This window comes from Strongylocentrotus purpuratus, unplaced genomic scaffold, assembly GCF_000002235.5.
Source record: "Strongylocentrotus purpuratus isolate Spur 01 unplaced genomic scaffold, Spur_5.0 spur5_scaffold_20, whole genome shotgun sequence".
NCBI lineage: Eukaryota > Metazoa > Echinodermata > Echinoidea > Camarodonta > Strongylocentrotidae > Strongylocentrotus > Strongylocentrotus purpuratus.
The window spans coordinates 30,928,874-30,951,947 of record NW_022145606.1 but is presented as its reverse complement, the minus strand read 5'-3'; the positions used below and the strand labels follow the sequence as shown (position 1 = coordinate 30,951,947).

The window sequence follows — 23,074 nt, the reverse complement described above, 5'->3', positions numbered from 1 at the left end:
GTTGTACGGATCCATTAAGAAGTAAAATAAGAAGTAAAAATGCTCTGTGTCTGTGGTCTGCCTCTTGACCAAATCCAGTAGGGCTAGCGTTTACAGGCGATTGCAGTGTGCTTCGCTCACCCGTTGCCTTCGACCCCACCCCCTTGAAAAATCCTGGAACCGCCACTGATGAGAGCTGTTAGGGCTAAAAAGGGTTTTTTTGGTGCAGATTCTTGTAAAAGCATCACATTTGGCCCAGAGGTAGATTATAAAATTACCATACTTTTACGATTTCTGCCGGACGCCAAGAAGGGTGCCCTCTGGGTATGCCATATTGGGCAAATCCAAAATGGCCGCCATCTGAGTTAATGGTCAAGCGTAGTTCCAAAAGGAAAAGCGCTTGTATGATAATAGTTTATATATTTATGGGGTTTTGGGGGTCAGAGAATCTGATTATGATGTTCTTTCATCGATTTGAGGTCTCCTTGGGGCTACCATACTGGTTATATTGGTCAAATCCAAAATGGCCGCCATCTGATAGTTACAGGTCAAGTGTAGTTACGAAAGGAAATGGGCTGGTCTGATAAAAGTTTATATATTTATGGGGTTTTCTGGATCAGAGAATCTGATTAAGATGTTCTTTCATCGATTTGAGATCTCCTCGGGTCATACTGGTATTATTGGTCAAATCCAAAATAGCCGCCATCTGAGTTACAGGCCAAGTGTAGTTACGAAAGGAAACGGGCTAAAAAAAAAATTAATTGAAATATATTTATTTAGGATAACAACAATCATATATACATTGTATTGATACAACATCGGTTTTACATCATGGTCCTGAACAGGATAAAAATGTAGTACACGGAAATATAAATAATGAACATCACCAAATAGTATGATAAAAGTTCATATATTTATTGGGTTTTCGGGGTCAGAGAAGCTGATCGTGATGTTCTTTCATCGATTTGAGGTCTCCTTGGGGCTGCCATACTAGTCATATTGGTCAAATCTAAAATGGCTGTCATCTTTGAGTTAAAGGTCAAGCGTAGTTCCAAAAGGAAAAAGACCAGTATGATGAAAGTTGATAAATTCATGTGGTTTTCGGGGTCGGATAATCTGATTGTGATGTTCTTTTATCAATTTTATGTCACCATCCTGTCCTAAGGCTACAATGAAGTCCATTTCCTGGTTGAAGAAGATGAGGGAAGATGCGCCAAATTCACACTTGAGTCGGTATAAATCTTGGCCTGCGCCCATATGTTTCATCAATATGCAAACTTTCCTCTGTGAAATGCATAATGAATTCGTTTTCGAGGGTTGGCAAGGAAAATAGATAAACAGTAGAAACAGACCATGGATAAAGAAATAAACAGCTTGTTCGATTTGTTTTGAAGCATTATATTCAAAGACCCGGACAGCTTTATCATTGTTATCCATATAACTAACGTCTATAATCACTCTCAGATGGAATATAATACCAATACAAAATGCATTAAGCAACGTCTAGACATAAAGGTCGAATCTCAACTTTATTTGTCTCATTCTTCTTCACATTTCGGAGCGTCGCATGGGATCTTAATCTGTTTTTTCGAAAAGTTCGTGGCCTAGCATTTTGCTTCTGTTGATGATCAAATAAATAAAGCCCCCTTTATAGCTAAGGGAGAGTGTGGAAAAAGCACTAGGTAGGAGCAATGTAATTTTAATACCAAGGGATGGATTAGAGTTTATTTCTAAAATGAAATGAAAGGGCTATTTTATTTTCAAGAGACCTTTCACTTCATTTAAGAAATAACCTCTCTTAATATCAAATAAACTCGAGAGCATCCTGGGGCTCTGCCCCGGAAACCCCGGTAGGGGCTCTTTTACGCCCCTAAAGCTGTGCCATATTGTACGGATCAATTAGAAAGCAAAATAAGCCCAATAACTAATTTGTATATATATATATATATATATATATAGTTCTTCTATGCAAACTTTCCTCTGTGAAATGCATAATAAATTCGTTTTCGAGGGTTGGCAATGAAAATAAATAAACAGACCATGCATAAAGGTCGATTTGTTTTGAAGCATTATTTTCAAAAACCCGAAGGAAAATCTTGAAAACAAGTGAAAGCGCTAGCTAGGCTCTGCTTCCTTCAAAGGTGGCGTAACAATATGTCGCAATGCGCAACAGTGATCTGTCTCTGGCAGTCTATCTTTTCAAATTGTAAATTGCAGTTGTGCGTCGGTCAATGGAGGTGCGCACCATATTTGTCTTTATTTAGTTGATTGCCACTGTTTTTCTTACCTTATCTATGTTACTTTTGTATTTTTGCTTTTTCTTCTAATTTAATTCTATGGGTTATAGTCTTCTCTTAATCAGAACACTGTGCGCTTAGAAACATCAGTATTAAGCGCCTAATAAATGTTATGTATTATTATTATTATTATGATATTGATCACAGGGTATTTAATTGATTACTGTCTTTTTGTGTGCATCTATATCCCACCAATTTACTCTTCGTCTTTCCTCTGCCACCTCCCTTTCTCTCTCTCTTCCTAAAATCCCTTCTCCTCTTCTCAATGATCTGTCAAAGCAAATTTGAACTTAAAAAATGCAGGTAATTATTTTAGATCTTATTCATCGAGGTAACGCCTTCAACATTACAAAGTACGTCAAACGTGTTTCTAAAAATCCTAGAAAGATGTTCTAAGTATCATGATTACGGGGCGAACTATTTTTGCACTTCCCACAAACTTTTGGTCTTTATCAACTTTCTCCTTGTCACTGGTACTGGTCCTGGGGCAAATTGTATTATTAGAACGGATATCACGATTATGCTATTAACTAAAACTAAAATAGCAAAATAATGAAAGAAGAAATAATAAGGAAACGTCTTGGCAAATACTATAGCCTTGATTTCTTTCTTTGGCGCAAATATTCACTACGGACTATAAAACTGGTCTTAAAACTAAAGTAACAACAACAACAACAACATTACCAGCATATGGTCACGTGCTTTATATGTCCGTATAATACTCTTTGACATCACTGCACCCTTGTCACTTTTTGAAAGCAAGTCAACCATAAGAGAGGTATAGGTAGGCTACCTGAGATCCAGAGAAATTTTGCTTTTTATCTTCAATTTTGCCGGATCTATCCCAATTTCTAAAGATGGTAAGTTGCTAGATCACGAATTCATTTTGTTTTTCTTCCTGAAATGTGTTGCTATCGTCTACAGTAATTTAAGGCTTAAATAATTTGTAGGTATTTATACACCTGTTTATAAAATTCAATTTAGGTATATTTCTCTCCCAAACCCCTGTTCAATTATATTCACATATGATAATAATAATAATACATATGTATAAAGAGGTGTCGTGGTCGAGTGGATATGTCACCGGACTGTGGATCACAAGGTTCGCGGCTCAAGTCCCGCCGCGGCACTATGTCCTTTTGCAAGACATTAATCTACATTTGCCACTCTCCACCCAGGTGCTAAAGGGTACCATGTAGGATGCGAAAGCTAATGTTGTTAGATTAGCAAGAGTGTGCGCTTGTAAAAATGACGCCTGGCTGGAATGCTCCCCAGGAAGTGGAGAATGGGCATACAATGTGTGTGGGTAAGCCTGAATCCGATGCTCGGGTACATACGAACAAACTATTATTATTATAAAACGCTGTACAAGCATGAATGACAATTTGTGAAATATAATCACCAAAAAAAAAGAAATCAACAAAGAGAATATACAAATCTTATAACTACGAAAATGGCTATCTTAACGTATCATAATATCAAAGTATTAAACTATCGTAATATAAAGGTAGCTAACATGGTCAAAACAAATAGCGGAATAAAGGACAAAATACATTTTAAGCTAATTAACAGAGGCCAAAGAGGTGCTTTTTCAGCACAGATTTGAACGTTGCAGAAGTGGGTGCATGTCGTATGGAATTGGAAAGAATGTTCCAAAGGTTTGGTCAAGCAACTGCAAAAGATCAGCTCCCATGTAATCATGTATTGATTGCTTGATTGCTTGAACGGAGGGCTCGGGGTGGATGCATAATTGCTTCTCTATCTACTCGACTTATTTCAAGTTTTTTTAATAAATCATATACTTTACTACAAGTTTGGGTTTTTCACTAAAAAGTTGAGCGTTCCAAAGCTTTTTGTCCCCTCCATCATCGGGTAAGATTTAGCTTGGATTTTCCTTACTAAATCCATCCGGTATTTTCTGCAGAAAGTCCCTGCAATATCGCCATCGATCGAAGCCTGATAATTTCCCGTTTTCTTTTGTTGTCGTTGAATTTGTTCCTTCTAAAAATCGACAGTCCCTGAGACCGATGTTTATCCAGTTTAGAACAAGGGGAGGGAGTAGGGGTGAAGCGTCAATTTTATATGACTTGCTTGAATGCCTCGCGCAAACGCTCGGTAGCTAAAACCTATTTTAATTTAACTCTCACTATCGCCCCTGCCACTGAACGCGGTTATCCCAGATAACCCTAAGTTTTGTTGTTGTTGCTTTCTATGTAGTTGATAATGCATAGAGAGAGAGAGAGAGAGAGAGAGAGAACCACCATCACTGTGCAATGGTTCAGGTTTGTGTAATGTACTCTTGAAACCATTTCCTAGCATCTCAACACTAAACAAATAGCGCATCTTTATATGACGAAAATTATTACACTAAACTGGATAAAGAATGATAACTTCATTATGATACTGGCTAAAGACAATGTGGTACCGGCAAAGTATTGATGCTATAGTATAATGTCAGGTATTTTTTTATGAATTATTCTAAAATGACATTCTTATATTCACATGGATTATTCTGTATTTATGTGTATATACGCAATAGACCGATATTTGTGATGTCTTTAACGTGACATAGCTTCTTCTCTCCCTGCAAACGAGAAAGAAAACAAAGTTATTAAGAAGTATCATGCGACAAACATGATTGTTATTCAAATCGATGCAAGGATGTTTTTGAATGCCTTTCACCAAAATCTTGTTTTTAAAAACAACTTTTACAAATCTAAGTCGTGCTTACTGAGTTGAAACGTTCCATTCAATTCAAAATACTCTTTGAAGAATAAACTTCTCCTAATCTGAAAGTGATCTTACAACGCAGTTGCAGAATTTATTGCATCATGCCCTTTGATTTAAGGTATAGACCAGTTCTGATCATGCGATTGCATTGTGAAACAAACGGTGTGGAATCGATCAGAAAAGGTTGATCATCTAGTAAGTATTGGTGTGTACTGTATGGTTCTGTAATCATCAAAATGATAATAAATTTGACCCAGTCTTGGTAAAGTTACAAGCTCTGTACACAGAAAGATGTATATGGGACTACGCGATATATATCCAGTCCGGATAAATATAATAATTTACCAAATATATCAATTAGTTTAGGCGGTTTCCCAGCAAAATTTGTATCACCACGTATTAGTCAACAAATCTTCTTTCACATGATTGGTAAAACGAGCTTCAATTTCATTTTTTGAGAGGGGGGCGTTTCCAAAACTGGTCGATAGCTCAGTCGGTAGAGCAGTGGTCTCGTAATGCGGTGACCCCGGGTTCGAAACCAAGACGATGCGCCAGTGCCCTTTTGTAAGGCATTAATCCTCATTACCAGGTCCCTCGGAGAGGACCTAAAGCCGTCGACCGTCTGGTTGCTTAAACAAGCATTTATGCTTTCATAGCAGTCAGGTAAAAAAACCACGACCACAACATATCGTACGCGAACGCCAAGCGAATATACGATATATACATAATTACAAAGGAATCATTGCATTTAAAGCCTTGAATAGTCCCATAGTCCCAAATGCCTTAAGTGGTTTTCTCACTGAGCGGCGACTGCTTACGAACGTTGCAAATTTTGGCAGTAGGCGACTATTGGCGACTGTAAGCAAATTATAAGCGACAGTTTTTGCGAAGATTAGCAACTTTTTTGCTTTTGAGCCACTATTTGTGAAGGTTAGGGACCTTTTACGAACCCTGGCGAAACCCCCAATTCGCTACATTTGGCGCTCAGTGTGAGCGGCGAATGCTTGGAAATTGGGTTTCGCCAGGGTTCGTAAAAGGTATAAGCTTAATGAACGAGACAAAACACAAACAAAGAAATACAATTGGAACGATATGCCCAAAGGAGTAACATGAATAGGGGTCACAGGACATCGCGTCACCGTCCCCATAAATCTAAATGGTCTGCAAAATAAGGAGGATAGAATTATTTTGAGAGGAACGCGTCACCTTCCCCTTTCAACAGGTCCCTAATTATAAGACGGCATTACGAATGTAGAAGGCCGGTACAAAGAAAGTAAAAAAAGCGGAGACGGGGGGGGGGGGGACCTCAGTAGTCAGACCTGATGAGACCACAAAGTCACCCTTTAAAGTCCTGGATCTAAAGGGAACTGCTCTTATTTTTCGCGAATTTAATTAATGGGGTCGAACAACGAAGTTCTTTAGTTGATCACGGAAGCGATGCGGAAAGGCTTCGGCGGGCATACTATAATAGTTAGGCATGGGTTTAGCCTACTCTCTAAGCTTAACGAGTTATTTTGTAATGAATATTTGTTGACTTAAGTCTGGAAGTATTAAGAGTACATCTTTCTCTAGCTTTTAACAATCTACGGGAGGAAGAGAGAGGGAGAGAAAGAGAGAGAGAGAGAGAGAGAGAGAGAGATAAATGCCCCTTTTCTTTTGTGATAAGAGCAAGTTCCCTTTCCCTTAACCCTAATAAGGCCGGGGGCCATTATGCCCCCCCCCCCCCCTCCACGATTTTTCCGATTGCCCGGGAACGCATATGGATGGCGCCCCGCCGCTCGCTGACTTTTTTCTTTCGAGTCTTGCGCATCTTTCAAACAAAAACATTGAAAATCGGACCAACAGTTACAAGGTCACGTGACCTTTTGTCTTTGCATGTCAGCCAGAAAATCGTTCATTTTTGTGATTTGTGTACAAAACATACGGAAATGTCATTTTTCCTCAAACTTGGTTATTGGGTCTTGTTTAAAGTTTAGGTGGTTGTTTTTGGAGTAAAAATAGTTAAATTGTAGTAAGAAATGAAATAAAACAACAAAAACAATGCAATACATAAGTTAAAAAAACAATGAAATACATAAGAAATTATAAAAACAAGAGATAACATAATGAATAAGCTAGCTCTTCCGAATTTTGTTGTCGTATTTTATTCCAATTGGTCTAAAAAAAATGTAGTGAAAAAGAATGCTCAAATATGAATAATATATGATTTTAATGCAAAAATGTGATGTTATGACTTTATTTGCATAATTTACCATAAAAATGCATATAAGTGAATTTTTCAACAAATTAAAATTATCATATTATTCTATACACTTTACTTGACAAGCGTGCAAATTTTCGCGGAGATCGGCTGCTTCATGGCCGAGATCTTAAGAGGGGGGTGGGGGCCATAATGCCCATTCTCACAAGTGCCCCTTTTCAGGTACAAGAAATACCTCTAATCGCTTCTTTTAAAATATGAGAGGAGTCCCTTTCATATTGACAGTTAAAAGTGCCTCTTTTCATCTTTGATAAGTGCCCCTTTTATTTTGACACGTGCCCCTATCCTTTCTAATTAGTGCCAATTTCCTTTTGATAATTGCCCTTTTTACTTTGTACAAAGTGCCCCTTTCCGCCTTTCTTCATTTCTGGTGAGTGCCCCTTAGCAGGTGCTTGTAGTGCCCCATTGTCACCTTTGATAATTACGATTCTTACCTTGACGCGTTCTCCTTTTCTTTTCTAATAATTGTTCTTTTAGCTTTGGCCCCCTTTTCCTTTCACAATAAAATATGCTCCTAATTGTATGCGACTAAGATCAACTTTTTCTTCAAGTACACCCAAAGCTCGCTCACTCACATTTTAACTCGTTCATTTCTCTCCAGAAAGTGCTCCTTTTTGTTGGTGTTTAACAAGTCACTGAAGCAAAATACGAAATTTCACAATCTGGATTCATCATTGCTAACAATGTTCTGTTAATTTCGTTTTTTTTTTCTTTCATTACAGGCAGCTAACTTATTGTTTTCCGAAGATCAAATAAAAGGTACGAAAAACAAAAGCACGAATGTTTCAATATTTAAAGTGGGTGACCAAATCTATAACAAGAGGGTATTATAAAACAATGTCAAACATAATACTAGTATTACAGTAAAATGTTAGCTCTCGGAGATCATCAAAAGAAAATAAGATCATTAAAGATGTGAAAATAACAGCTGGTCTTCTAAGATAAACAAAACTTAACGTTAACGTTAGAGGATATTGGTTGGTTGGCTGGTTGGTTAGTTTGTTTGGTTTACCTGACTGCTAAGAAAGCATGTGTGTGTGCTTGTAAGTAAGCAACCAGTGGACCGACGGCTTCCAATCCTCTCCAAGGGACTTGGTAATGAGGATTAATGCCTTACTAAAAGGCACTAGCGCACATACTTGGTTTCGATCACGTGATCTCCCCGCTGCGAGACCCAACGCTCTACCATTGAGACATCACATCTGCTTGCAATGAGGGAGTTTACAGATACAATCTGCGCATGGGCAGATAAAGGTCATTTATACCAAAAAGGTAAAACCCATAGAGACGAATACTGGATATGTGCTCATGAAAGTTATGTAACATTATTCATTTATGTACCAACGGTACATTCTATGATACGCAGGTGGAAGTATTCTTTTCAAGAGGGCAAACAAAAAGTATTCATGAGGCACATCTAGGACTTTGGCAGTTATTATTCTAATATGCTCAAAATGGAACTTCTCCATGTGTAAAAGATCTGTGGATATTTGGGGTCATTTGTACCATGTGCTATCTGTAAACTAACTCATTTGAAGATTGCAATATTGAAGAAATCAAGCAAAATAACGTTAATGATGAAAAACAAATTCTTATTCAATCTAATAATTTCCAGTCATTTAGAAGTATTTGCTTCAAGAGGAACGACTGTGCTTTTTATTAGCAATTTCCAGTCCTTTGCTAGTTGATATATCATATATATAATATGTATATGTATGAACATTACTCGATGTTGCCTACAAAAATCTCCTGCTTCATTCCTCCCCTCTCTTACTGACACCATATCTCCACTTTATTTTTTCCATTACCTTTTTCTAGAATACAAGACAAAATTCGATGCCTTTGACAGGAATAGCGATGGCAACTTCCCTACTATGTTCTTGGGAAATGCGATGAAATCAGTGGGTCATGTCCTTACTGCGGCTGAGCTTGAAAATTCTAGACGTGATCGTAGTAAGTTTATGGTGAAGACTTATGAAATGACAACGAAAGAGATTATGAAATTGACCACAACACGTAAATAGAAGTTTAATAATCTATGAATTGAAGAATAAATCATTTTATTTAACATGGGTTGCAAAAATCCGTAAAAGAAGTTTAACATGTTAACAATGAATTCTGTGATTTAAAAAGTCAATTGGAGTGTTGGCTGTTCATTCCTTGTTAGAGTTCGTCACACGACAGAAAGCATAGCCAGACATTTGACTGAAAAAGGGATATCTGTGATTTAAAAAAAAAAATCAAAGATGTTTTATAGATACTTTTTCAATTTACAAAACATATTCCTTGGACGAATGCTTTAAATCTTGTGCATAATTGATGTCAAATATATATAAGTCAATAGCTTGCTTGAACATCTGTTTATGAAGTATAATAAATAAGTCATCAGGTCCAAAATAATTACAGTGAACGGTGAAACTAATTTTGTTTTAAAGTGGTAGTACACAGTTCTATTTTCTATGTTGAAAGGAGAGCTTGCCTTTTCGATTTGCAATACATTGTTCTTCTTTATACGAATTAGAAAGCATCATTTTAAGACAATCAATGCTTGGCTTGTATTTCTTGATTATGCACATGTAAATACATCGTTTTTCTATTATTAAAATGTGATTAATTATTATACTGTGTGGGTGTTTTTCTAAATATAATTTAATGACTGTGTTTTTTCATCCAGGAAAAAATTAGAAAAACATAGAAAACAAAACATTTGTTTAATTCCAAAACGTCTGTAATACCTACATTGCCAATTTGCATGTTCTAAAGTTTCTGAATGTTTGCAGCAAAACGAACATATTATGGAGGAGGCTTTGTTTGCATTTTTGAAAAGCCTTTAATAATAAGAATATTAGGCAGAAGTTTAAACTGGAACCCTCGTGTTTTTGTTTCAATACTTGTATTGATCATTATTGTTTTTACTGTACACAATTCATTAACACTCAAATCATTTTCATTTTGTTAACGAAAAGAGCTCATAGATTGCTCTCTCTCTTCATTTCAACAAAGTTTACATGATAGTGCTTACTTTGTATCACCTCAAGATGTCTCCACTCATTAGGCATTTATTTAAGTGAATTATCGGATCTAATCTTCGTGCATTGAAATCGAGACGTAAGAATGCAAGATGAATCACAATTCGAAAAGGGCTTTTGTGTGGGAAATAAGAAACCCTTTTTTTCCTTCATTCGACTAGAGGGAACTACTACATTTCCTCAGTTTTTGGCGATGATACTAGATAAGAAATGCCGCAAAGTTTTCAAAGCCATGGACAAGGATGACAAGGATAAACTTCTCAGGTGAGTTGAACAGTGATAGGGAAGTTGGACAGTGATAGGGTAGTTGAACAGTGATAGGGTAGTTGGACAGTGACATGGTGGCTAGACAGTGATAGTGTAGTTGAACAGTGATGGGTACACTCTAAAAACTGAAATGTTAAATGTCAATTTAAAAGGGCCGAGGAGTGACCACTCTTTCAAAATGTCAGATTGTTTCTATTAACCTGCTAGATTCAACCTTTATAGTGTTGGATCCATTATGTTCAAAGTGTTAATCTACCATTTTGAAAGAGTGGTGATTTAACATTTCAGTTTTTAGAGTGTAGTTGGACATTGAATGCTTACAGTATTTGACTGAGACCCCCGGGATGCTTGCCCAGTCTTTCATGAGGATGTCAATATACTTATCGGGTAAATTTCAAGAAGAAAACAAATCCAATGTATTGTCCGTCAAAATTTCCGATATTGGAGAAATGTAGACAATAATCAATATTTCTTGCTAGGATACCCAAACCCTGAAGATGCCTCTCCCGCTCCCACCCTCCTCCCCTCTCACCCCCTCTCTCTCTCTCTCTCTCTCTCTCTTTCTCTCTCTCTCTCTCTTTCTTTCTCTCTCTCTCTCTAAAACTATATACCAGACAATTATAGCTCCAAGGAACACTACGATCTACCACCTGGGTGAATATACCCTATATATACCTCATTCGGATTGTGCCAACAGAAAAGTTGTTTTAGGGATGACAATTATCCGGGTATCCGTAAATTTGTATTACACGTTAGTTGTCTGGATATTTTTGCGTTTGTAGTCTTTGACCGGGACTTGATTGTCCCTCGGACACAATAATCAATAAACAATAACCAATAATCATCCCCATCCGAGGGAGGGGAATGATTATTGTGCTTGTTATGCTTGTACAAGAGAAGATCAATACTATTACCAACATTTTATTTTCTATATGGTATAGTCAAGATCAGATTTAGCACCTCAATACTGGATCATTATTCATTACATTATAAAAGAGTATTCGATGATTTTAGTCAATGACTACAATGGCATAATCCAAATGTGTAGAAAGTGTATTCAAATAAATGTTATTTGTTAATTATTTGCTTGTAGTGCTGACGAGGTGCGTCAAGCGATGTTAAGCTTTGATCGACAGATAACGGAGGATAAAATCAAGGAAATGATCGAGAAAGCCGATTTTACTAATGACGGTAAATGCAGCTTAGAAGGTGAGTGCATTGAATAGATGATGTCAGTGGCATAGTGTAATCAACCCATTTAAGGGGGAACTGCAATGATATGGGGAGGGGCACCGATCTTACTCATAAAATGAAATATGAATTTGAAAGGCTGCTGCTCAGAGGAAGGATATGGGAGGGGGTCCTGGAGTCTTCTTGTCTCGTTCCTTTCCCCAATTTCAAAACCTCACAGCCATCTGATGGTATACCCCGATTCTTATATGAAACTTCCATAATTGGTCCCAAACATTTATTTTCACAGTATGACCAGTAGTCGACTTTTACCTATAATTATCAAAAAACTTATAGTAGTTCTCATTCGGCGTCATTTTTGTCTCGCCTGCGACACGGAGCGAGACATAGGCGTCACTATATCCGGCGTCGGTGTATAGTTGTCGTCGTTGTTGTAATCGTTCGTGTTGTTGTCGTCAACACTCATGCTGTATTCGCAATAATTTGTTATAGCTACGAGGTAGGATCGCTAAATTCAAACCCCAGGTACATCTCTTGAAGAGGGCAGATCAAGTTCTAAAATGGGTCAAACTGACTGAGGTCAGATTTTAAAAGTTCAATTTTTCATGAAAAGCACTGTACACACAATAATGATTGAATAACACTTCGATGATGAGGTTATGTGTCATGTGTTATCATTCGCATCGTGAGACGCAGGTGAGACAACGTTTGGAATTTCCTTATTTCTTTTCATTCACTGCATATTATTTCTCCTTGTCTACCATTCAGAATTCGTTAAGATGATGATGAATTTTTGTTAGGATGATGATGGATTGTACTCGGTGAAGATGATGACCGCTATCCTCTACTTCAGCAGCGACAACTTGTCCCTTTTATTCTTCTTGAGGACTCTTCGGGAAAGGGTGATACAATCGTCTCGTATCAGATTTCATTATGTTCCGGTAATTTTGTTCGAAATTCCATTCACTTTATTTCTTTACATTTTTGTCATAATACCCAGGGTGCCTTTCAAATGTTAGTGTACTCCTTCCAAGAATAAATGTTGCGTTTTTTCTTCTTCTGAAAGCCAACTATTAGTATTTCATTATATGATACCTTTGACATCATGATTTTATTCATTCGTTTTTTTATAGTCGTCTTGACTGTGGTTAGGAAGTAGATCTAACCATGGAGTTACATGGCCTAACACCAAAGAACATCCATGTCCGAAAAGTGACATGGTACACAAGGGAGAAGAGAAGTTTTAACTTTCTTAATTCTTGATAGGCGGTAAAAGCACTTATCTTAAATTAATTAAATGATATTTTATGTGGAGGTGTCGTAGGTCATTCAATTGACTCATTGAATGCTCCCCATGGAGTGGAGATTGCGTACACAGTGTGTGCGGGAAAGTATTAAATCCAATGACTAGGGTAATAGTATTATCTGTAAAGCGCTTATATAGAGACATTTGTGTTAAGCGCTATATAAAAGCGGAATATTATTATTATTATTGAGTTAAACTTAATGGTTTATTGAGCATACTGGAAACGGCAGCACGAGGGCTGAAATACTTTCATTTTACTTGAAGCACATCGCAATGTTTAAACAGATATTACATAACGCTTCCGAGAATACATTCAAAGATAAAATTAATAGGATAGAATATTATGACCCAAAATACCCCTCTCAGTCTGGACATCTAGGAAGATTTAGGAATAGAGCTATTCATCCGTATTATTTTCAAGTAATTTTAATTTATTTTTTTATGTTCATGTGTATGTATTATGTTTGTTTATACGATGATGAAACCAAACCAAACCAAACCAAACCAAACCGAACCAATCCAAGGCTTGAGAGTCCGGCACCAACGTCCTTTGAAAAAATGCATTAATCCAACATTTGCCACTCTCCACCCAGGTGTAAATGGGTACCTCGCAAATAAAATTGAAGGGGTAATGTTAATTGCAGGGCCCGCGGGAACAGCAGTATTAATACTTATGTTGCTACCCTTAGTAACAAAAAAATAATAATAATCATTATTATTATATGGCGATATCACTTACAGTGAAGTGGAGAAAATGGGTATATGTAAACAATTGCATATTTAGTTTGGTGCAATGTATAACCATGCAATGTTCACTAAATAAAACTCTGCTAAATAATACTCTGGTATTAATACAACCCAGTTTGTATGTTGTATTTGAAAATAATGTTCTAGTAGTTTTTAGAAATGAATACCCTTAATTCATGGAATTTATTTGCTGTAAAGAATGAATCATGTATTTTAAAAAAGAAAATCAAAAACGTTACTCGCTTCGTTTACAAAATGGTGATGACAAAGATAATGATGATGATGATGTTGATGATAATGATAATAATGACGATGATGATGATGATGATTATGACTGTCCACCTCATGGTTCGCGATTCAAGCATTGTGATATATTATTAGAAATGTAATATAAACATTTACATAATTATCTAATATCCATTGTAGATGGAATCAGGATGAACGGTAATCCTACGGCTGAATGGGGATCTCCTTCAGAGTCCCTTCATTGCCCCTGGTGATAACGATGGGCACAACGGCAGATAAAGTTATCCATTATCATGATTATACTTGTTTGCATTAGACATTCAGTAGAGGGATATATAGTTACACATATGTTATGGGACAAATGAGGCAACTTTGCTGACTCTCGTGGAAATGAATACATATTGGTGGGAAATGAATCTACATGGCGGTCTTATTGAAGAACATAATTATCAAATTAATTTACTTTTAATCATAACTCAGTCCAATTCAATTCAGTTTATTTGGCATCATAAAAATCATTTCAAGTCATAAAAACAGAATAAATAATAGGCCAGTACCTCTAAGAAGAAATGTTGTGCTTGTACATGAGGCCCCTAACAAGGTAAACACAATATCAAATTAAAAAGCGAAATAAATAAAAATTACTAGGCGTATAATTATACGTATATTTAGAAGAAGACAAAATCAGGGGGGGGGGGGGGGAAGAGACCAACCATTAACTATCAGCAGGTATCACCAACGTATATGCACACACCCACAATCACACCATACAATAAAGGGAGAATTCAGAATGAGAGAGAGAGAGAAGAAAGAGAAGAGATGAGAATGAGAAAGAGGAGAAGGGGAAGAGATGAGAATGAGAAAGAGGAGAAGGGGAAGAGATGAGAATGAGAAAGAGGAGAAGGGGAAGAGATGAGAATGAGGAGAAGGGGAAGAGATGAGAATGAGAAAGAGAAGGGGAAGAGATGGGAATGAGAAAGAGGAGAAGGGGAAGAGATGAGAATGAGAAAGAGGAGAAGGGGAAGAGATGAGAATGAGAAAGAGGAGAAGGGGAAGAGATGAGAATGAGGAGAAGGGGAAGAGATGAGAATGAGAAAGAGGAGAAGGGGAAGAGATGAGAATGAGAATGAGGAGAAGGGGAAGAGATGGGAATGAGAAAGAGGAGAAGGGGAAGAGATGGGAATGAGAAAGAGGAGAAGGGGAAGAGATGAGAATGAGAAAGAGGAGAAAGGGAAGAGATGAGAATGAGAAAGAGGAGAAGGGGAAGAGATGGGAATGAGAAAGAGGAGAAGGGGAAGAGATGAGAATGAGAAAGAGGAGAAGGGGAAGAGATGGGAATGATGAGAAAGAGGAGAAGGGGAAGAGATGAGAATGAGAAAGAGAAGGGGAAGAGATGGGAATGAGAAAGAGGAGAAGGGGAAGAGATGAGAATGAGAAAGAGGAGAAGGGGAAGAGATGAGAATGAGAAAGAGGAGAAGGGGAAGAGATGAGAATGAGGAGAAGGGGAAGAGATGAGAATGAGAAAGGAGGAGAAGGGGAAGAGATGAGAATGAGAATGAGGAGAAGGGGAAGAGATGGGAATGAGAAAGAGGAGAAGGGGAAGAGATGGGAATGAGAAAGAGGAGAAGGGGAAGAGATGAGAATGAGAAAGAGGAGAAGGGGAAGAGATGAGAATGAGAAAGAGGAGAAGGGGAAGAGATGGGAATGAGAAAGAGGAGAAGGGGAAGAGATGAGAATGAGAATGAGGAGAAGGGGGAGAAATGGGAATGAGAAAGAGGAGAAGGGGAAGAGATGAGAATGAGAAAGAGGAGAAGGGGAAGAGATGAGAATGAGAAAGAGGAGAAGGGGAAGAGATGAGAATGAGAAAGAGGAGAAGGGGAAGAGATGAGAAAGATTGATTGCCACGAATCCGTGATTCTCTGTACGGCCATGCCTTATGGCTCAATGCATGGGCACACAGCCTGACCGGGGGGAAATTCAAATGTTACATGTTTTGTTTAATCCGAATTGCGCATATGCGTGTGTGCAAATGAGGGCGCTGTGCAGAATAAGCACTCTAGCATAATTGAATTTCACCTGCAGATAAAGATAATGACATAGTATACAAAATAATTAACTTTTGCGAATGCATTAGTGAATATTATCTCTTAACTCAAGTCAGGAGAGATAATATTATCTCTCAGAACAAATTTCTCATTAATTGTCATATTTTCTCAAATTTTCCCTGATCTGTTTCTATGATTCATATGCTCTTGAAACATTTTCAATAGTATCTTAGCTAGAAAGAGGTATTGATCTTTTGAAAACAATGAATTGAGATTAAAACATACAGTGTCGCGGAATGCGAATTGCATACATTAAATGTTCTAAGAACGAAATACATTATGGCTTTCCCTCCCTCAAAACACGCAATATATGCAATTGGCATTCTGACTATTACAATACTATTATTCGTGACAGGTGATTGGAATCATTCTTATCGAGGCACTATACAAAGACGTACACATTTAATTTGGTTAAATTACGAAAATTATATTGAAAGAATATTCGCACAATGTTGGCCTCATTTTACCCGCCTTATCAATGAAGAGCTTAATTAATTCCAAAAGGCGCTAAATCCATTTTTTACCAAGTTATTAGTATGAGTACATACCAGTTGCACATGCGCATTTAAATCACCATTCCTTTACTCAAAATAATTTTCAGAAATATGAAACAATTTGACACAAAAAAATGTTTAGTTCCAAAAGGCGCTAAATCCAAAAGTGTTTAATTCCAAAAGGCGTTATATCCACCTTGTGTGTTTTGGTCAATCAGAGCGCAGTATTGACCCGGATTGACAACAGCTTTAGTTTTAGCTTGCTGCTTGCATCGAGATCGATCCTATATCTGCAGTATTTACAGTGTTTTGACAGTCTTTAGCTCACTTAGCAGCATGGATGAGGGAGGGGTTCTAGTTGAGAGATCCAACAATCCAAGAAAAAGGAAGCGAAATGAAAAATAATGGGCCAAAAACCAGAACAAGGAAGATCATAACACTGCTCCTGGTAAGTTTAGTCCCGCTTACTCATTTTTGTGTTAGTGTGTAATTAAGTGCTGATGCATTTGCATTATATTGCATTGAATGAATTGTAATACTAATAGGTAATAGTCTAACTAAGACTATTGCAATTCTGTTTGCATATAGTATGAGCTCAAGGCTTAACCCAAACAAATTACTAGATACAATTTTGTAATTAAACTGAGGCCGTAAGGGTCAATTACGTGTTTACTGCCGCGCCACGGCTTCGGCTTCGCCTTCGCCTTCGCCGGCTTCGGTCACTGGTCACTGGCTTTGGTCACTATCTGCCCTGGACCTGGTGCAGTAGTTTATGGATATTTCACAAGCCTTTGTTTCATCATGCCATAGCATAAGTGTAATGATAATTTGCCATCTATTAAGAAAATATCTGCTGTAAGTCTGTAACAAACATTTTGTATTTGAGTGCAGTCATAATCAGTGTTTTGTTAAATTTGAGGAATTTGTTTGCGTGGAATACCTGATGTTTACCATGATGACTTTCGTTTAATCAATAGGGAAGCGACCAGCCATTGGATGCCAGCACATGCCTCACAGCTTTTGTAAGGCGTTTTTGCTGAGAGAAGGAGACATCACAGATACTTTCCAGGACTGCTACAGAGACTCAAACAACCGCGGCAAGATTCATTCATCATGTTCCACTTACAACTCAATCCAGTCATGCGCCATCAAGGAAATGGTCCACACCCAAGGAGAGAGCGGAACTATACCCCAACATTTCAAGTAAGTTTTAATCGAGTCATTATATCTTGTCGGTATATATATTAACTCGTGTGTTGAAGGGATTTTCTATTTTTGTAATTTCATTCGTAGGGCCTTGTAAGCTTGTTTATTCCCTATTGGTAGTTGATTAGTGCTGTAGATTAGTATTTTAGGGACTCGTAGAGTATTTTCAGTGCTGTATTCCGATTTTTTGGTACTCATTTCGGTGTTTTGGGGATAATTTTTGGTGGTCGCACACATGTCCGAGCCGCCATCTTGAATACATTCGCTCGCGTGTTGAAGGGATTTTTTATTTTTGGAACTTTTTTCGTAGGGCCTTATAAGCTCATATTTTTTCATTTCTTGTCTACTTAGGGTTGTTGGATAGTTTTTTAGGGACTCGTTGGTATTTTTACGGCCGTATTTCGATTTTTGACATCGGTTTCGGTCATTTTTTGTACTTAAATTTGCTCATTTTTTTTCTACTCACTAGACTGGTTGTACAGCCGTTTTTTGTCGTGCTCGTAGTTGTGATCCTCTCGCCAGAGTTTTATACTGTGGAGATAATTCCGCGGTGTTCTTTTTCGGTGAGGTATAGGGTCGTTTAAGTAGAACTTAGTAAGTAGGGGTAGGCTCTAATTAGACTAGTTTCAACCCTCTCGCCGAAGTATTATTACCGTGGAGATAATTCCACGGTGTTTTTCGGTGAGGTATACTATGGGTATAGGGTTGTTTAAGTAGGAATTTTTTAGTAAGAAACTAAGTAAGATTATGAAAGAAACTAAGTAAGATTTTGGAAAGAAACTAAGTAAGTTATTACTTTTTAAGTAGGCAATAGGTCTTTCCTGTAAGAAACTAAGTAAGAAACTAAGTAAGTAAGCAAGTATTTTCCTTTAAGAAACTAAGTAGGGGTCTAGTCTAAGCAAGAAGTATTTTCCTTGAAGGAACTACGTACGTTAGTAAGTAAGCAAGAAGGAAGGATTGGGTAGGTACCTAAGTGGCATTTTTTGACTGTCAGTCTTGTTTTGTATATCTGTGGATTTGGGGTTAAATCATGGGTGGTATTTAATTTCATCTTCATTTCATCATACTAATATTGTACGGCCATCTCGCCGAGCATTATACCGTGGAGATAGTTCCGCGGTGTTTTTCGGTGAGGTATGTTGCCGGTTTAAGTATAGTCCTTTAGTGTTACTTAGTAGGGTTTAGTTTTGGCCCGCTCGCTGAAGCTGTTCACCGTGGAGATAATTCCGCGGTGTTTTTCGGTGAGGTTTAGGGTTTCAGTATTTTCCTGTCAGGCACTTAGTAAGTTATTAGGAAACTAAGTGGGTTATTAAGTAAGCAAGAAGGAAGGATTGTTTGTGTATTTAATTTTATCATTTGGTTATATAATCGTTGCTGATTTAAAGCCGATTATGGCCTCGCAGAAGGTTAGAGTTAATTATGGGAGCGAGGCTCGCCGTACGTATCCGGCTCCTCGACAGCGGGTGCAGCAGACTTACCTGTACGATCAGGAGAGGGACGGGTATGATACGGTGGAGAAGCCGGGGATTTATAAAGTTAGGCAACCCTATCGTTCCCCAACAGTTTCCAAAGTGGAGGAGCCGGGGATTTATAAAGTTAGGCAACCCTATCGTTCCCCAACAGTTCCCAAAGGTCGGGATGTTCCCGGGTATGATATGGTGGAGGAACCGGGCATTTATCAAGTTAGGCAACCCTATCGTTCCCCAACAGAGTCCAAAGGCCGAGATGTTCCCCGCCCGGCTCCGGCGGCGGACCGGGGGAATGTCAGCACCCTTCTCGAGGTTCAAGGGAAGGACATAGGTAGTCTAAAGGTGGACATGGGTGGAGTGAAGAAAGAACTCGCCAGTTTGAGGACACGCATGGACAACATGGATAGTATGTTGGCGGAAGTTTTGAAGACTGTTAAATCTTTGGAGGTCTCCAGGTTCCCCAGGGCCCGCTCTACATCTCCTAGATCCAGGGGCTGCTATGGATGTGGTCAGTTGGGCCATTTTCAAAGGGAGTGTCCGGTTAAGTCGGTCGGTCCCTTGGACGAGGTAAATAATGTTAGTGACCCGCCTGACTCTTCGGTCGGTCCCTTGGACAAGGTAATTGTTAGTGACCCGCCTGACTCTTCGGTCGGTCCCTTTGTCAAGGTAAATAATGTTAGTGACCCGCCTGACTCTTCGGTCGGTCCCTTTGTCAAGGTAAATAATGTTAGTGACCCGCCTGACTCTTCGGTCGGTCCCTTTGTCCAGGTAGTTAATGACCCTGTGGAGGTGGTAGTGTTTAATAAAATAAGCAGTTCTATGTTTTATGTGCCTATTTTATTTGGGAACGTTAAGTTAAGGGCAATTGTAGATACCACTGCTGAAGTTTCTATTGTTTCTGATAAATTCCTCTCCCTTCTGGATCCAGCACCCCCTATCCTTCAGACTGTTGTCCTAAGGACGGCCGGCCAGGATCAGAGAATGACATCTATGAAGATCGGCCCTGTTCCTATTACGTTAGGTCGATCATTGTTTGAGGCAGTTGTATACTGTGCCCCGTTGGAGGATGATATGTTACTTGGACTAGATTTCTTACAGAAATATGGTATTGATATCTCCATAACTCAGTCCAAGCTTATTGTCGGGGGGGAAGAGGTACATATGTACTATGGAACAGATTCCAGGGCAGCCTGTGTCCAGAGAGTTTGTGTCGCTAGGACGGCCGTGGTGCCTCCTTCTAGTGGGAAGCGGGTAAGATGTAAGGTTGTTGGGAGTCCAGGGCTCCACAGTAAGGACCTTTCCCTTTTCCAGCCCACACACAGGCTCCCATTTTGGATTTCTCGGATCGTGTTTGATCGGGGGAAATAACATGTTTGTCTTCTTAAGTATATATATTATGGTTCACTATCAAAGCCATTCACAACGGCTCGTCCGCAAGGACATGGTGCCGGTTCCATTTTGGATTCCTCGGATCATGTTTGTATTATGTATTACCGGCACGGTAAGGGTTAACTGGTATATTTCTGTTTCGTTATGTTCTTGATCCCTGGGACATTTCCGGGACTTGAATCCTAGAGATATTTCTGGTTCCGGTGCGCATGTTACCATTCTTTATTCTTACCCATGATATTGCTCAGTCTCTGTGTACCTGTACTTTAATGTTTCCCATACCAAATTTCGGAATACAGTATATATTAAGGTATGATAAAGGCGCCCGCCCTCTGGAAAGGCCAAGACTTCACCGGTGCTGGCAAGGAGGGTCCTTGACCCATCCACCAGCGGGAACGGCGTGACCCCGCACTGCGGTACGGGAGTAGTTTTAAGTTAGTTTTAGTTTAGTTTAAGTTAGAAGTAGGCTTTAAACTCATTAAGTGGGGAATAATGTAGTGATTCAGCCTGAGCCACTACGGCTCTGGCGGCATATGCGCGTAAGTCCCGCATAAGCCGACACCCACGGTATCCGCGGGCGTGCTTATCACTGGGAACGTTAGATTTGGACTGGAACTGTAACCGCGCGACATGCCGTTTGCTGTGTTCCTCTGAGTCTCGGATCTCAACGTAGCTTCGTGGAGCTCCACTCATCGGTGCTTCTTGAGACTTACTTCAAGCAGTTACTTCTACAGCCTATGGTAGGATTAACCCGTATTATATTAGCTTAAGCACATTGCGTAGTTATTTAGGCCCAGTAAGATAATATTCCGCTCCGTCACTACATTGCAATAATTTTCTGTTAATTTTAATTAAGTTGTTTAGTCGCTGGGTTTTTTCTTGCTACGGGGGGGGGGGGGGGGGGGGGGGGGGGGGTGAGGGGAACACATGTTTTGTCATGTGTAATATGCTATCTATGTTACACATGTCACACTAGGTCGTAATGTTGTTTTTATTTTATACCGGTAGCGTCGATTGAACCATAAACAACTGGGTCAAAGTGAATTCATGAATTCCCCTCGCGCAATCATCATACACTGCATGTCACACTGTCCAAAAAAATGTGCACTCGCGCAATGCAATTCTGTATGTAGATATAACATGCACGAGCAGTATAGGCAAGGACAGTTGGAGGGGGGGGGGGTATGCTTAGTATTACAAACTTGTTTATTAGGTTGAATGAAACCAACAAAAATAAAATTTTCATGTACGATTTTTGTGATTTATAATACAGGTAGCTGGAAATGTCCATTAACAATGTTTCACTTTTAATTTACAGATTATGTCACAGCAAGGAGAAAATGTGGAGGTGTGCTCCGGAAGATTCAGATCCATCCTTGTACTTGGTAGGAAACGTCTGGGCAACCTAATGAAGTACGCCTGCCATTCAAAATCACAGAGGTCAAACGCATCTACGTGAGACCAGCTCCAGCCCCAGTCACTGTCGCCAAGTAGTAGGGACTTTTAGATTGAGTGGACGAGAACACGACGGACACCGACTGATCATGCGTGTCAACGTACTTAATTGCTCATGTTGACTACAATTAGAAATCTTTTAGATTGCACTCGATGATATACACATGCAGATGACAAAGAAAGAGGACAACATATACAGTTCCTCATTCTACCCTCAACAATAGGCCATTTTCGTAATGTAACCAAATTTAATGCATAAGTGTTTGTGAAGTGCCTCAATACAAATTATTTCATTCACCTGTTAGGAATAATAGTATTTCAATAGTCAGAATGCAACTGCATATATTAAGTGTTGCTAGGTAGGCCAAGCCATCATGTTTGTCCAACCTGGCAACAACTTATGTATGCAGTTCGGATTCTGTCTATTGAAATACTATTATTCTTATCAGGTGAATGAAATAATTTGTATTAAGGCACTACACTAAGACTTATGCATTAAATTTGGTTGCATTACGAAAATGGCCTATTGCTGTGGTAAAACATCCCTCCACTGCTATTTGTAAAAATATGTAGAACAGGTGAATATGCATGTGACACCTGTTTTACACATCTTTACATAATAGCAGGGAAGGGATGTTCCTTTGTCTACCTGAGGAACTGTATATTTTATGCGCACGCGGCATATACTAGTACCGGTACTAGATTTAGGAAAATCAAGGTTGACGCATTCTCGATCGCCGACTGAGACGACGTGAAGCATGCGCAGTGCCTTAAAATGACGTCACACGTTGCAGTCAAAGCTGTCAACGTGCAAATCTAAAAGTCCCTATTATAGCGCACTGGGAGATGAGTACACCATATTGAAGAGAGGAAAGAGATGGAGTACTCTTCGGGTCAATCAGCT

At 38.8% G+C, this 23,074-nt stretch overlaps 1 protein-coding gene across 1 annotated transcript; it reads left to right on the top strand.

Moving 5' to 3' along the window:
• Positions 1-2,979: 2,979 nt before the first annotated feature.
• On the top strand, positions 2,980-14,037 carry spec2d (protein). The gene is made up of 6 exons (NM_214605.2): positions 2,980-3,136; positions 7,989-8,025; positions 9,085-9,219; positions 10,457-10,559; positions 11,656-11,771; positions 12,522-14,037. The coding sequence occupies exons 1-6, from the start codon at positions 3,134-3,136 to the stop codon at positions 12,551-12,553; spliced, it is 426 nt and encodes a 141-aa protein (NP_999770.2). The 5' UTR covers positions 2,980-3,133; the 3' UTR covers positions 12,554-14,037.
• The last annotated feature ends 9,037 nt before the right edge of the window (positions 14,038-23,074 follow it).